This window comes from Mesoplodon bidens, assembly GCF_964165515.1.
Source record: "Mesoplodon bidens genome assembly, chromosome: 4".
In the NCBI taxonomy this organism is placed as follows: domain Eukaryota; kingdom Metazoa; phylum Chordata; class Mammalia; order Artiodactyla; family Ziphiidae; genus Mesoplodon; species Mesoplodon bidens.
Window position 1 is genome coordinate 163,374,932 of NC_138160.1, and position 13,081 is coordinate 163,388,012.

Consider the following 13,081-nt stretch of genomic DNA (forward strand, 5'->3'; position numbering starts at 1 on the left):
CACCAGTCAGAATGGCCATCATCAAAAAATCTAGAAACAATAAATGCTGGAGAGGGTGTGGAAAAAAGGGAACACTCTTGCACTGCTGGTGGGAATGTGAATTGGTACAGCCACTATGGAGAACAGTATGGAAGTTCCTTAAAAAACTACAAATAGAACTACCATATGACCCAGCAATCCCACTACTGGGCATAGACCCTGAGAAAACCATAATTCAAAAAGAGTCATGTACCAAAATGTTCATAGCAGCCCTATTTACAATAGCCCGGAGATGGAAACAACCTAAGTGTCCATCATCGGATGAATGGATAAAGAAGATGTGGCACATATATACAATGGAATATTACTCAGCCATAAAAAGAAACGAAATTGAGCTATTTGTAATGAGGTGGATGGACCTAGAGTCTGTCATACAGAGTGAAGTAAGTCAGAAAGAGAAAGACAAATACTGTATGCTGACACATATATATGAAATTTAAGAAAAAAAATGTCCTGAAGAACATAGGGGTAAGACAGGAATAAAGACACAGACCTACTAGAGAATGGACTTGAGGATATGGGGAGGGGGAAGGGTAAGCTGTGACAAAGCGAAAGAGAGGCATGGACATATATACACTACCAAACGTAAGGTAGATAGCTAGTGGGAAGCAGCCACATAGCACAGGGAGATCAGCTCTGTGCTTTGTGACTGCCTGGACGGGTGGGATAGGGAGGGTGGGAGGGAGACCCAAGAGGGAGGGGATATGGGAACATATGTATATGTATAACTGAATTATTTTGTTATAAAGCAGAAACTAACACACCATTGTTAAGCAATTATACTCCAATAAAGATGTAAAAAAAAATAATTTATACTACAGAAATACTAAGGATCATAAGAGGCTCCTCTGAATAACTATACACCAACAAACTGAACAACCTATAAGAAATGGAAAAATTCTTAAAGACATACAACTTACCAAAACTGCATCAGGAAGAATTAGAAAATCTGAATGAACAATTGCTAGTCAGGAAGAAATAGAAAATCTGAATGACTAGTTGCTAGTAAAGAGATTGAACCAGTAATCAAAAATCTCCCAGTGAAGAAAAGCTTAGGACCAGATGGCTCCACTGGTGAACTTTCCCAAACATTTTAAGCAGAATCAACACCAATCCTTCTCAAACTCTTCCAAAAAATCAAAGAGGAGGGAACACTTTCCCAATCTCATTTTCAAGGCCAGCATTACCCTGATACCAAAACCAGAAAAGGACACTATCAGAAAAGAAAAATACAGGTCCGTATCCCTGATAAGTACAGATGCAAAAATTCTCAATAAAATACTAGCAAATCAAATTCAGCAGCATATTAAAATGATCATACACCATGATCCAGTGGGATTTATCTCTGGGATGCAAGGATGGTTCAACATATGCAAATCAATCAATGTGATAATCCAATTAATAGGATAAAAGAAAAAAAATCATATGATTATCCCAAGAGATGCAGAAAAAGCATTTGACAATACTCAACATCCATTCGTGATAAAAACTCTTAACAATATAGGCATAGAAAAAACCCAACTCAACAAAATAAAGGCCATATATGACCAGCCCGCAGCTAACATCATACTCAATGGAAAACTGTTGAAAGCTTTTTCTCTAAGATCAGGAACAAGACAGGAGTGCCCATTTTCACCACTCCTAGTCAACATAGTATTAGAAGTCCTAACTGGAGTAATCAGGAAGAAAAATAAATAAGATGTATCAGAACTGGAAAGGAAGCAGTAAAATTGTCCCTATTTGCCAATGACATGATTTTATATATAGAAAATCCTAAAGACTCCAAAAAAAAAAGTTAAGACTTAATCAGTAAATTCAGTAAAGTTGCAGGATACAAAATTAACATACAAAAAACAGTAGCATCCCTATACACCAAAATGAATCTTCTGAATAAGAAATAAAATAAATAAATCCCATTTATAATAGCATCAAAAAATACTTAGGAATACATTTAATCAAGGAGGTGAAAGATCTCTACTCTGAAAACTACAAGACATCAAAAGAAATCAAAGAAAACACAAATAAATGGAAGGTATCTTGTGTACATGGACTGGAAGAATTAAGAGTGTTAAGATGTCAATACTACCAAAAGCCATTTATAGGTTCAATGTAATTCCTATTAAGATTCCAATAGCAATTTTTTTTTACAGAAGTAGAAAAAAACACTCCTAAAAGTTATATGGAACCACAAAAGACTCTGAGTAGCCAAAGAAATACTGAGAAAGCAGAAAAAAGCAGGATGCATCATACTTCCTGATTTCAGGCTATATTATAAAGCCACAGTCATCAAAACAGTATGGTACTGGCATAGAAACAGACAAAGAGACAATTGGAATAGCACTGACAGCCCAGAAATAAACCCATGCCTATATGGTCAACAAATATTTGACAAAGCAGCCAAGAATACTCAATGGAAGAAGACAGTCTTTTCGATATATGGTGCCAGGATAATTGCATATTCTCATGTACTAGAATGAAACTGGACCCATATCTATACCACTTACAAAAATTAACCCAAAATGGATTAAATACTTAAATGTAAGACCTGAAACTATAAGGAAACAGGAATAAAGCTCCTTGACATGGGTCTTGGTAATGATTTTTTTGGCTATGACACCTAAAGCACAAGTAACAAAATCGAAAATAAGCAAGTGGGACTACATCAAACTAAAAAGCTTCTGCACAAGAAACCATAAAAGTGAAAAAACAACCTATATAATGGGAAAAATATTTGCAAATTGTAGATCTGATAAGGAGTTAATATCCAAAACACATAAAGAACTCATACAACTCAATAGCAAAAAACCCAAATAATCCAATTAAAAAATGGACCTGAATAGACATTTCTCCAAAGAAGATACACAAAAGGCTAACAGATACATGAAAAAAATGCTGAACATCACTGGTCATTAGGGAAATGCAAACGAAAAGCACAATGAGATAACACCTCATGCCTATTAGAATGGCCATCAAAAAGACAAGGGATAACAAATGCTGGTGACGATGTGGAGAAAAGGGGACCGCTGTGCAACGTTGGTGGGACTGGAAACAGTATGGAGGTTCCTGAAAAATTAAAAATTAAAGTACCATACGATCCAGCAATTCTACTTCTGGGAATATATCTGAAGAAATGGAAACACTATGTCAAAGAGATATTTGCACTCCCATGTTCATAGCAGCATAATCAAGATATGGAAACAATGTAAGTGTCCACCGATGGATGAATGAATAAAGAAACTGTAGTATGTGTGTGTGTGTGTATATATATGTGTGTGTGTGTGTATGTATACATATATATAATGGATATATATACACACATACATACAATATACATATGTGTGTGTATACATATGTGTGTGTGTATATATATATATATACACACAATGAAATATTACTGATCCATAAAAAATGGGAAATCCTACCATTTGCAACAACATGATGGAACTTGAAGGCATTATGCTAAGTGAAATAAGTCAGACAGAGAAAGACAAACACTGTATGATCTCACTTACATGTGGAACTAAAAACAAAACAAACTCATAGGAAAACATATCAAACTTGAAGTTTACCAGAGGCAGAGAGTGGGGAAAGGGGAAATTGGATGAAGGTAGTGGAAAGGTACAAATTTCTAGATACAAGATAAATAAGTACTAGGGATGTAATGTACAACATGATGACTAGAGTTAACACTGCTGTATGAAATACAGGAAAGTTGTTGAAAGACTAAATCCTATGAGTTCTCATCACAATTTTCCTTTTTTCTCTTCTTTATTGTATCTTTATGAGAAGATGAATGCTAGCTGAATCTACTGTGCTAATCATTTCACAATATAAGTAAATCAACTATCATGCTGTATGTCATAAAGTTATACAGTGATGTATGTCAATTATTTCTCAGTAAAACTGAGAAAAATGAGCTAGCAATGAAAGGCAAAACCACAGATTAAAAAAATTTAAGAGAACCCAGCTATTCCCTTCTTGGTATATATCCAGAGGACACCAAAACATTAATTCAAAAAATATATACACCTCTATGTTCACTGCAGTATTATTTACAATAGCTAAGATACGGAAACAACCTAACTGTCCACCAATGGATGAATGAATAAAGAAATTGCGGTATATATAATCGAATACTACTCAGCCGTAAAAAGAATGAAAGCCTGCCAGTTGTGACAATGTGGATGGGCCTTGAAGGTTTTATGCTAAGTGAAATAAGTCAGAAGGAGAAAGATAGATCCTGAATGATTTCACTCATATGTGGAATCTAAAAAACAAAACAAATGAACAAACAAAATAAAACAAAAAGAAACTCAGAGATACACAGATTAGATTAGTGGTTACCAGAGGGGAAGGGGTTTGGAGGGTGGGCAAAATGGGTGAAGGGGGTCAGCTGTATGGTGATGGGTACTAACTACAGTTGTGGTGGTGATTACTTTGTAGTGTATACAGATGTCAAATTATAATGCTGTAAACCTGAAACCTATATAATAACAAAAAATTTGTTGCAATTGAAATATTGAACAATGGCTATTCGATATTAAGAACTTATTGTTTCTTTGTTGTGATATTGTTGTTATGCTTTTAAAGTGTTTTTTAAGGATACACTCTGATATACTACAGATGAAATGATTTGATGTTTGGGACTTGCTTCAGAAAAATATGGGAGGCGGAGGAGTGGATGAAGGTAAGGAAGAAACAAGATGTGTTGATAATGGTAGGAGCTGGAGTACATGCGGTGCATTATGATATTCAGTCTTCTTTTTCATGTTGGCTATCATTTTGATATTGGCTAAAGCCTGACATAATATTTATTAAATTAGCCACTGTTTATATTTAAATGCACTCGTTACTCCAATAACTTACTACTGTCTTTAAGTTATTAACTCCACCCATTGACGAAGCACACCACAAGGGCAATATTCTGAGCATGTGTAGCCTGCTAGGCCTGTGACTTTAGGCAACTTGCTTACCCTCTCCCTCTGGTCCCATCTGCACAATGGGGATTATGAGAGGGTCTACTTGATAGGGTTATTGAGAGGTCACCCAAGACAAAAGGATTTAGCACAATGCTCTGCAGCAAGGGAGTGTCTGATAAACACTGGCTGCCAATTACAGTGAAAATTTCTGAGTTTGCTGGTTTCTTATTTTGGTAACTTATTGCAGTTCTTGAAAACCACAAGCCTACTGGTGAAGGAAATACAGGATTCTGGATTTTAATTAATCCCAGACAGCTTTCTACAAGTAAGAAAATATACTGGGTAGGTTGATATGAATCCACAGCTCACAACTCTTCAAAGACCGATAACGATACGATCCTTCTCTTATGCTGGCCTTTCCCAAGTGGGAAATCACGTGATTCCCTCAGAGGCAAAGCCTGAAACATAGCATGTGGCTTTCAGGCCCCCTCTAGCTCCGTCTTCTGGTTCTCTGGTTCTGTGCCACCTGAGAGTGTTCTCTCTGGAACATGATTGAGCCCCTGCCCACCTCTCTCCCCATCTCAAATAGTCTCCCTGTCCACTACAGCCCAGCCACACCAGCCTATGTTTGTCCTTCAAAAACACCTCCCTCTTCTCTTTTTCTGCCAGGAAAAGAATGCTCTTTTCCTGATTTTCACATGGCTCCTTTTCATTCAAGTCTCTGTTTAAACATCACCTGCTGAGGAACCTTCCCTGAACGCCCACCCACCGTTGCCCCTCTTCCCCAGTATACAACACACTTTTATTTTCATATTAGCACCTAACGCTGCTTGATATTTTCTTGTCCAGGCTGTGTTTACTATTTCGATCCCTCAGTAGAAGAGGAAGTCCATGGAAGAGGACGCTTGTCTGCTTATGGACTTATGGACCACTGCCTCCCTAGCTACTAGAATAGTTCTTGGCACATACTAGGAGCTCAATAAATACAGGTTGATTTAATGCATGCCTAAATCCAAGAATCAATAAGGGGTTGAAACTGAAACATACCAACAGCGTCAGAGAGTCCGTAGACCCTTTGGCCATAGGCATCCGTCTTGTCCCAGATGAAGGTGTAGGCCAGGTTGGGAGAGGCCTGGAATGACTTCTGGAAGAGGTGCCCCTCTACAGCTACCATCAGATGAACCTTGATGAGGTTCAGGGGCACCGTGGACTGGGTCATGGTGATCTTCAGCAGCGACTTGTAGCCTGCGGCCCTGGAGCTCAGGTAGCGAAGCTTCACGTTGGAACCAGGGAGCTCAATTTCTTCATGAAGAACCTGGAGAGGAAACGCAAGGTAGATACACTGCATCAAAGGCACCCCGGCAGCTGGGCTGCTTGCAACCCAAGGCTACCTGTCTGCTACCACCCTCACCGAAGCATCACGCCTTATGGGGGAGTGCAAGAACCACCTTCCATGGCTGAGAAGAGAGAAAAAAAACCCCAACAACCAAAACTTTATCCTGCACTACGGAGCAAAGTGGCTGAGGTTATGATTTTTGGATTAATAATTATTCTTGGTCACTGTTGTGTTTCTTTTTAAAACCACGCTGTTGGCAAAAGATGTAAATAAGAACAGCAGGCTTTATTGCTAGTTGCATGCAAGGAGGCCACAAGAGGCTGTAATTATATGAACCTGCAACTTCCACCGACAATTGCTATAAAGCAACAGGGAGGCAATAATGTAATATGCCCTCTGTCGTAACACTGATGTAGATCATTAAAGCGCCTCTTATCATGTATCTCTGTGACTAACAGGAATAAAAAGCAATTTGCAGGTGGGTTGCACATATGTGTACTGTTTTTATTCTATTAAAAGCTCCAGTGACTGCCAAAGTCTGGAAACATCTGGAATGTCCAGGAGGGATTCAGTTTTCTCTCCAGTGACTACAAATTCTACTGCGTTCTTACTTTTTGTCCCTCCCCCTTAATATTAGTTTCTGGCTTTTCCAGGCAGAGAGAGATGGTGGGAGGAACTCAGCCAGCCAGTTTGGGTCAGGGCAGTATTGAGAGTCCCACCCTGGTACCTGGTGCTCCTACCTGGGTCTCAGGCACGATGGGATTCTGCCCAGGGGCAGCGCTGAAGAAGGTGGACAGCGGGGAGGAGATGATGATTGGATCCGGCCGGACAAAGCCACTGAGGTCACAGCTGGGGATGGAGTTCTCCTCTGTCTTCATCACCAGAGTGTCCATGGCATAAAAGCTATTCCACGGCAGCCACACTGTACGCTCCTGGCTCATGAACGGGGCTCGCTCAAAGTGCAGGGTCAAGGAGGCGCCGCCATTGGCGATCAGGTCAAACCTGGAGAGGGGGTAAGTGAACTCACTGAGAGGGGTGGACTCACCAGCAGACCACGTGGGTGCTCTGACCTCCAGGCTGAAGGTAGTGGGAGGGGCAGAACAGGCAGGAGAAGAACATGGGCTTTGTGGGAACCCAAACTCTACCATTTACTAGTTGTGTGACTGTGAGCAAGCTGCTAACCCTCTCTCAGCCCCCGTGTTTTCATCTGTGAAATGGGAAGAATTATACCGATGTCACGGTGTGGCTGAGAGGATGAAATATTGTGATGAATTCAAAGTAGGGGTCAGCCGACTCGGCCCATGAGCTAAGGCCGGCCCACGACCTGTTTTGGTAAAAAGTTTTATTGGAATCCCAGCCACGCCCATTGATTGGCTTATCCTCTCCAGCTGTTCTGACCTATAGTGGAAGAGCCTGGTAGTTTTAACAGGAACCATATGGCATCAAAGCCTAAAATAGATACTACCTGGCCCTTTACAGAAAATCTGTGGCCCCCTCCTCCCACCGCCCCCGGTGTAAAGCATTTAGCATCGTGCTAGGCTAACAGGAGTCTTCACCGCATCGTGGAGTTACAATGATTGGATTCTAGGACACAGGGAGGGGCTCATGAAAGCCTTCTTTTCATCAACCTGTACTGTTTCTGATTTTTTTTTTTTTTTTTTGGTTTCACAGAACCTTAACTTTTTTTGAGATACAATTGACATATAACATTATATTAGTTTCAGGTGTACAACATAATTCGCTATTTGTATATATTGTGAAATGATCACCACCATAAATCCATTCATCACCACACCGGGTTACAATTTTTTTTTCTTGTGCTGAAAACTTTTAAGATCTGTCTCAGCAACGTTCAAATATACAATATGGTAATAGTAACTATAGTCATCATGTTATACATACATCCCAGGACTTATTTATCACTAGAAGTGTGGACTTTTTAACCCCCTTCATCCATTTTGCCTTGTTTCTGATATTTTTTTCCAAAACACAAATTTATTTGGCATTTGGATGAAATGGTTCTTACTATTTCTGATATTTTTGACAATCGTTCTTAAACTATATTCCTGTTTTCCTCCAGAGCTGGATGGAAGTGTATTACTAGTAAAGTAAAATAAAGGTAGTTCTTCCCCCAATTAATGGAAAAGAACGTTAATGGAGAGAAGTCTCTCAATTTTGTGCTTTACTCCTCCACCGGGATCTCAACTCTTTGAGGGCAGTGGTACCCCCTTGTATACACTTCAGAATCCCCAGCAACTAGCAGAGTTCCCGGATCACAGTAAAAACTCAGTGAAAATATACGGACTCACTGGCTTCACTGAATTTTGGTAACACTTTTAGTGTTTTTCAATAGACATAAAATGAGTGAACATGGAACATATGAATATTAAGGTAAATATCATGGTGGAAGAGTTTATTCTATTAACTTGTTTATATTTTATTTTGGGACATGCACGCTGCTGGGGACGCTTTTTTTAAATTTATTTATTTTTGGCTGCATTGTGTCTTCGTTGCTGCACGCGAGCTTTCTCTAGTTGCGGCGAGCGGGGGCTACTCTTGGTTGTAGTGCGTGGGCTTCTCATTGTGGTGGCTTCTCTTTGTTGTGGAGCACGGGCTCTAGGCACAAAGGCTTCAGTAGTTGTGGTGCACGGGGTTAGTTGCTCTGCGGCATGTGGGATCTTCCTAGACCAGGGCTCAAACCCATGTCCCCTGCATTGGCAGGCAGATTCTTAACCACTGCACCACCAGGGACACCCGGGGATAGTTTTGTATAGGGTACAGGAGAGTCAAATGTTTTGAAGTGAAACTGTTCCTCGTTGGGATGATAGCATTAAACCACTCATGTCTGTGGCACACACCACTACACAACAGACTGTGGGATTCCTCGGAGCATTTCCAAACACATCCTGTGACTTCCAGGGCTTTGCTACCTGGACAAGCGGAAGAACCACCAATCCATGAGGTTGGATAGATGAGCTGGGAAGTGGATTTAGGCGATAATTAGTCAGGAAGCAGCTGAGAGGGATGGGGCGGCATAAGGTGGTGAGAAACATCAGGCCAAGGACTCAGAAATGTCCTCTGGTGTCGTCACGGGACTTACAGGGCAAGATCACTGGCTTCTAAGAATGAACAAGCACGGAGGCAGCTCAGCATCGTACACCTTCACAGTCCTAGTGCTTTCAGCTAATTAGAATTGCCTGCACCTAGTGAATACCGAGAATATTTGGTTTCAGAGGTGAAAATAGGAGGACAGGGCTACTGTGGGCTGGTGATTTTTGAAACTACCTGCAAGGCTACCTTAGGACATTAGGAAAAAAAGACCAGATTCTTCACCAGAGAAAGGCAAGATTCACAGCACATGATACACTTATGATTTTCCAGGTTCCAGTTTTATAGAAAAAGTGTTGCATCAGATTTATATCAACCGTCTCCTCTTTCATTTGGAATCGAATACAGTAGTGTGTCTGTGTGTGTTTTAAGGCTAGGGTGGGTGACTTGTTTTCCCCTTCCCACAGATTTCGTTTCTTCTTTTTATCTTTTTCTTTAAATTTCAAGTCCATGCCCAACGGATTAAGGAAACGACAGCTTTCATCTTGGTGGAGGCTGCATGGGTGCGGGTTTTCAATCAGAAGATAATAGGGAAAGGTTGCCTCCTTCACACCGCAGGGTGACGGCTAAATGTATCTAATTAGGCTTCTCTGATTACATCCCACCCCCTCAAAACAGGAGCAAAAATAACACAACTCCTAAAGCCACAGATGAAAGCAGAAGGGGTTCACCACAGGACACTGGGGCATGTGGATCCTTGTCACCCGGCACTGCCTTTGATTTAAAATAAAATAGGAGTGAGGTTCCAAGAGCTACTCTCTCTTCCTTCTGGCCTCTGCCACACGCAACACCAAACACACACACACACACACACACACACACACACACACACACACACACACACACACACACACACACACACACACACACACACACACACACACACACACACACACACACACACACACACACACACACACACACACACGGAAAAGCATTTACCTGCCATGGAAAAAGCATTGCTGTGGGCAGCCCTGGAGAGGTTGGCCATTCTAGTTATTTTCCATTTCTGAGACCATACTAAAAAAATTATATATATATATATGGGGGGGATTCTCCCTAGAGATCTGGCCTGGTGGGTCTCCCCCCAGTCCACAAGGGGGAGGCACGTGGTTCCAAGCCAACAGCACCATCTGTCTCTTTGCAGCCTCAGTCCTAAGTAAGTGGAGCCCCACAAAGCTACTTACGTGCCATCTTGGCGGGTAATGGTGTAGCCATATTTTGGATACTTGACAAAAGACACGTTCACACCAATCAGGGGAGTTCCATCTGTAGTTACGACTTGGCCTCGGATGAGAGAAACCAAGCTGAGAGAAAGAGAAACACAAGCTTTTGAGCCCCAGGCAGGAGAACAAGGGGACAAGGGGGTGTCGCAGAGTTCCCCTTCCCCATTGCCCACCCTCCATCCTCATCTGGTCCCTAAGGCAAGGACGAGACCTTTAAACATGAACTTCTGGCTTCACACGATCGATCACATCTCGATGAGAGATGTGGGCCAGAGGGATGTCTCAATGCTGGCAGTCCCCGAGGAACAGTCTGGGGTGAAATCCACGGGCAGCATCTTCAGTCATTCTGCTGGGCGATGGGGTGCCCTGTGCACATTCCCTCTGCCCTCAGCCTCACTCCGTTTCTTGACATCACTTGCCTTTTGCTTGGCCCGAGCTTCAGGCTGCCCCTCATCACCATGTTTGTGCCTTAGCCTGGCACGGAGAGTACTATCCTCGGGTGAGAGCTTCCCCATCTGCCTACTCATTTCCTTTTTTGGCTGTGGAGGAAGGCACTGTTACTCTTCTCCTCCAGGCTGGGATGACAGAGGGAGTGGGGGGTTGGGTGGTGGGAGCACACAAAGGTTTTTTATGAGGCTGGGACGTATACATACATTATTTTTTTTGTTGCCCTTTAAGAGCAAAATTTCTCACAATCCATGGCATCCTGAGGAAAAGAGAACATTAGAGAATTTTTTTTTTTCTGGTAGAACTATCTCGGATTCTGGATTCCATGTAACTATGTATTTCTCTTACATCAAATTCCTGCTACCGGGATTTGGGGCAGGGGAGCGGGGAGGTGGTATATACCTCTCAACTTTTTGCCACAATGAGAGAAAGCCCCCTGCTCTCCAGATCATAGTAATTAGAACTTTCCCAAAGATGCCAGCATTCAACAAGCTCCTTCTGGGAAATCCCATAAAGCAGTAGAGATGCCACAATAGTCTACTCAAAATCCATGGGGAGAGAATGCACACACCTTCATAGAGAAATGGGCTAATGAGAAGTTCCATTTTTGTACTAAGTTTCCAGCCTACCAGGCAGGTTTGCAGCTGTATTGTTGGCCTTCAAGCCACTGGGCAATTTGGCGAAGGCAGAGAGGTTCTCAGGCATCCAGATTCTTGGACACACTCCCAATTTCTGGACCAGGTAATAAAGCTGACCAGTTCTTTGCCAGAATCTTGTCCAAGTCTGCTCAATTTTTGGAATGCACTTATTTCTGCAGTCCCAGGTGAACCAAAAACTGGAGGGGTGCTCTCTCCAAGCACCTCTCTTTTTATTAGCAATCCCCCCAACTGTTCAACTCCGACCCCTTGGTGATCTCAGGAGGGTTTAGACCGTTCCACTGACAGCTCTAATTGTCTGCTACTGGCTGCCTATCAAGTGAATTCCATTTTTAGCTGGTTCCAACCACAATGCTACTGTCTTTTGAGAGTGGAAAACTAATTTATGAAAATAATTCTTTCGTTCAATTCCATTTCCTTATCTTAGCTCAGACTAAGATTTCTTTCAGGCCTTCCTAGACACTATTTTAAAATCAATGATGTGTGTTGATGACCACAAGGTACAAGCTGCTTGTGATGAGAAAACAAAATTGGGAGTACATCCCACAGTGGAGTATTTTTCCCCTCCATTTTTTATACAACTGTTATTTCTTCTAAATCATTCCTGTAGCATAAGACTTTGCAGAGTGCCATAGGAATAAAGGGAGCTGGGTTGCCTGTGATTTCTACCCTCTATTTTCCTAATTCTTCATTGCTGCTGGCTTCCTGTCGTCTCTAGGCAGTCAATTCGCAGAAAAGATTCAGCTAAGACATGGTATCAGTTCGTTTCTATTTATGATTATTGGTGTGTAACAATTATCACATTATCTAGATAGTGAGATCTGCTCTATAAATTATAGTGGTGGAGTCCAGGCATTTTAGTTATTTTTGTATGCCATTATCTAGGGGAAACGCCTTCTTAGCAGTCTTGAATTAAGCTCTGTTTTACTCCTAGCTTTGTCTTTCATTATTTGTCAGAGGATAATGCACTGAAATTCACATGCTTGGTGAACTTCAACCTATGTCTTGGAGTAACATTTTACATTTCTGAATTATGCATCCAAGCCGACATGCTGGAGCGTGGGCTCATTTGGGTGGTGCTACTGATTGCCACCTTCAGAGCTTCAGAGAAGCTTTCTCTAAAGCGAGCTTCTTTTGCCCAGGTCTCTGGGGCTGGTATAGTCTACCAAAATATTCTGGAGCCCCTGCCTGCTCCCTACATCTTGCCTCTAACTCAGGGTGCCTTCTGGGAGTGGTAACTACTGGTGAGGAGGATAAGATTGATTTTCAAGGTACAGGTGAAGAAAGAGTATGAAAAGGAGATGAGGAAATGACTGGATTTAGGGTAGAAATAATAAAATGTTAATAGGA

General features: G+C 41.6%; 1 protein-coding gene across 11 annotated transcripts in view; it reads right to left on the reverse strand.

Annotated features, from left to right (window-relative positions):
- TENM2 (teneurin transmembrane protein 2) overlaps window positions 1-13,081 on the reverse strand; it is a 536,125-nt gene that overhangs the window by 93,742 nt on the left and 429,302 nt on the right. For all 11 annotated transcript variants that reach the window (XM_081231705.1, XM_081231704.1, XM_081231698.1 and 8 more), the window contains 3 exons: window positions 10,590-10,709; window positions 7,035-7,296; window positions 6,006-6,273 (listed from right to left, as the gene is read on the reverse strand). In XM_081231705.1, coding sequence (XP_081087831.1) covers window positions 6,006-6,273; window positions 7,035-7,296; window positions 10,590-10,709 — 650 coding nt within the window. The remainder of the gene's footprint in view (window positions 1-6,005; window positions 6,274-7,034; window positions 7,297-10,589; window positions 10,710-13,081) is intronic.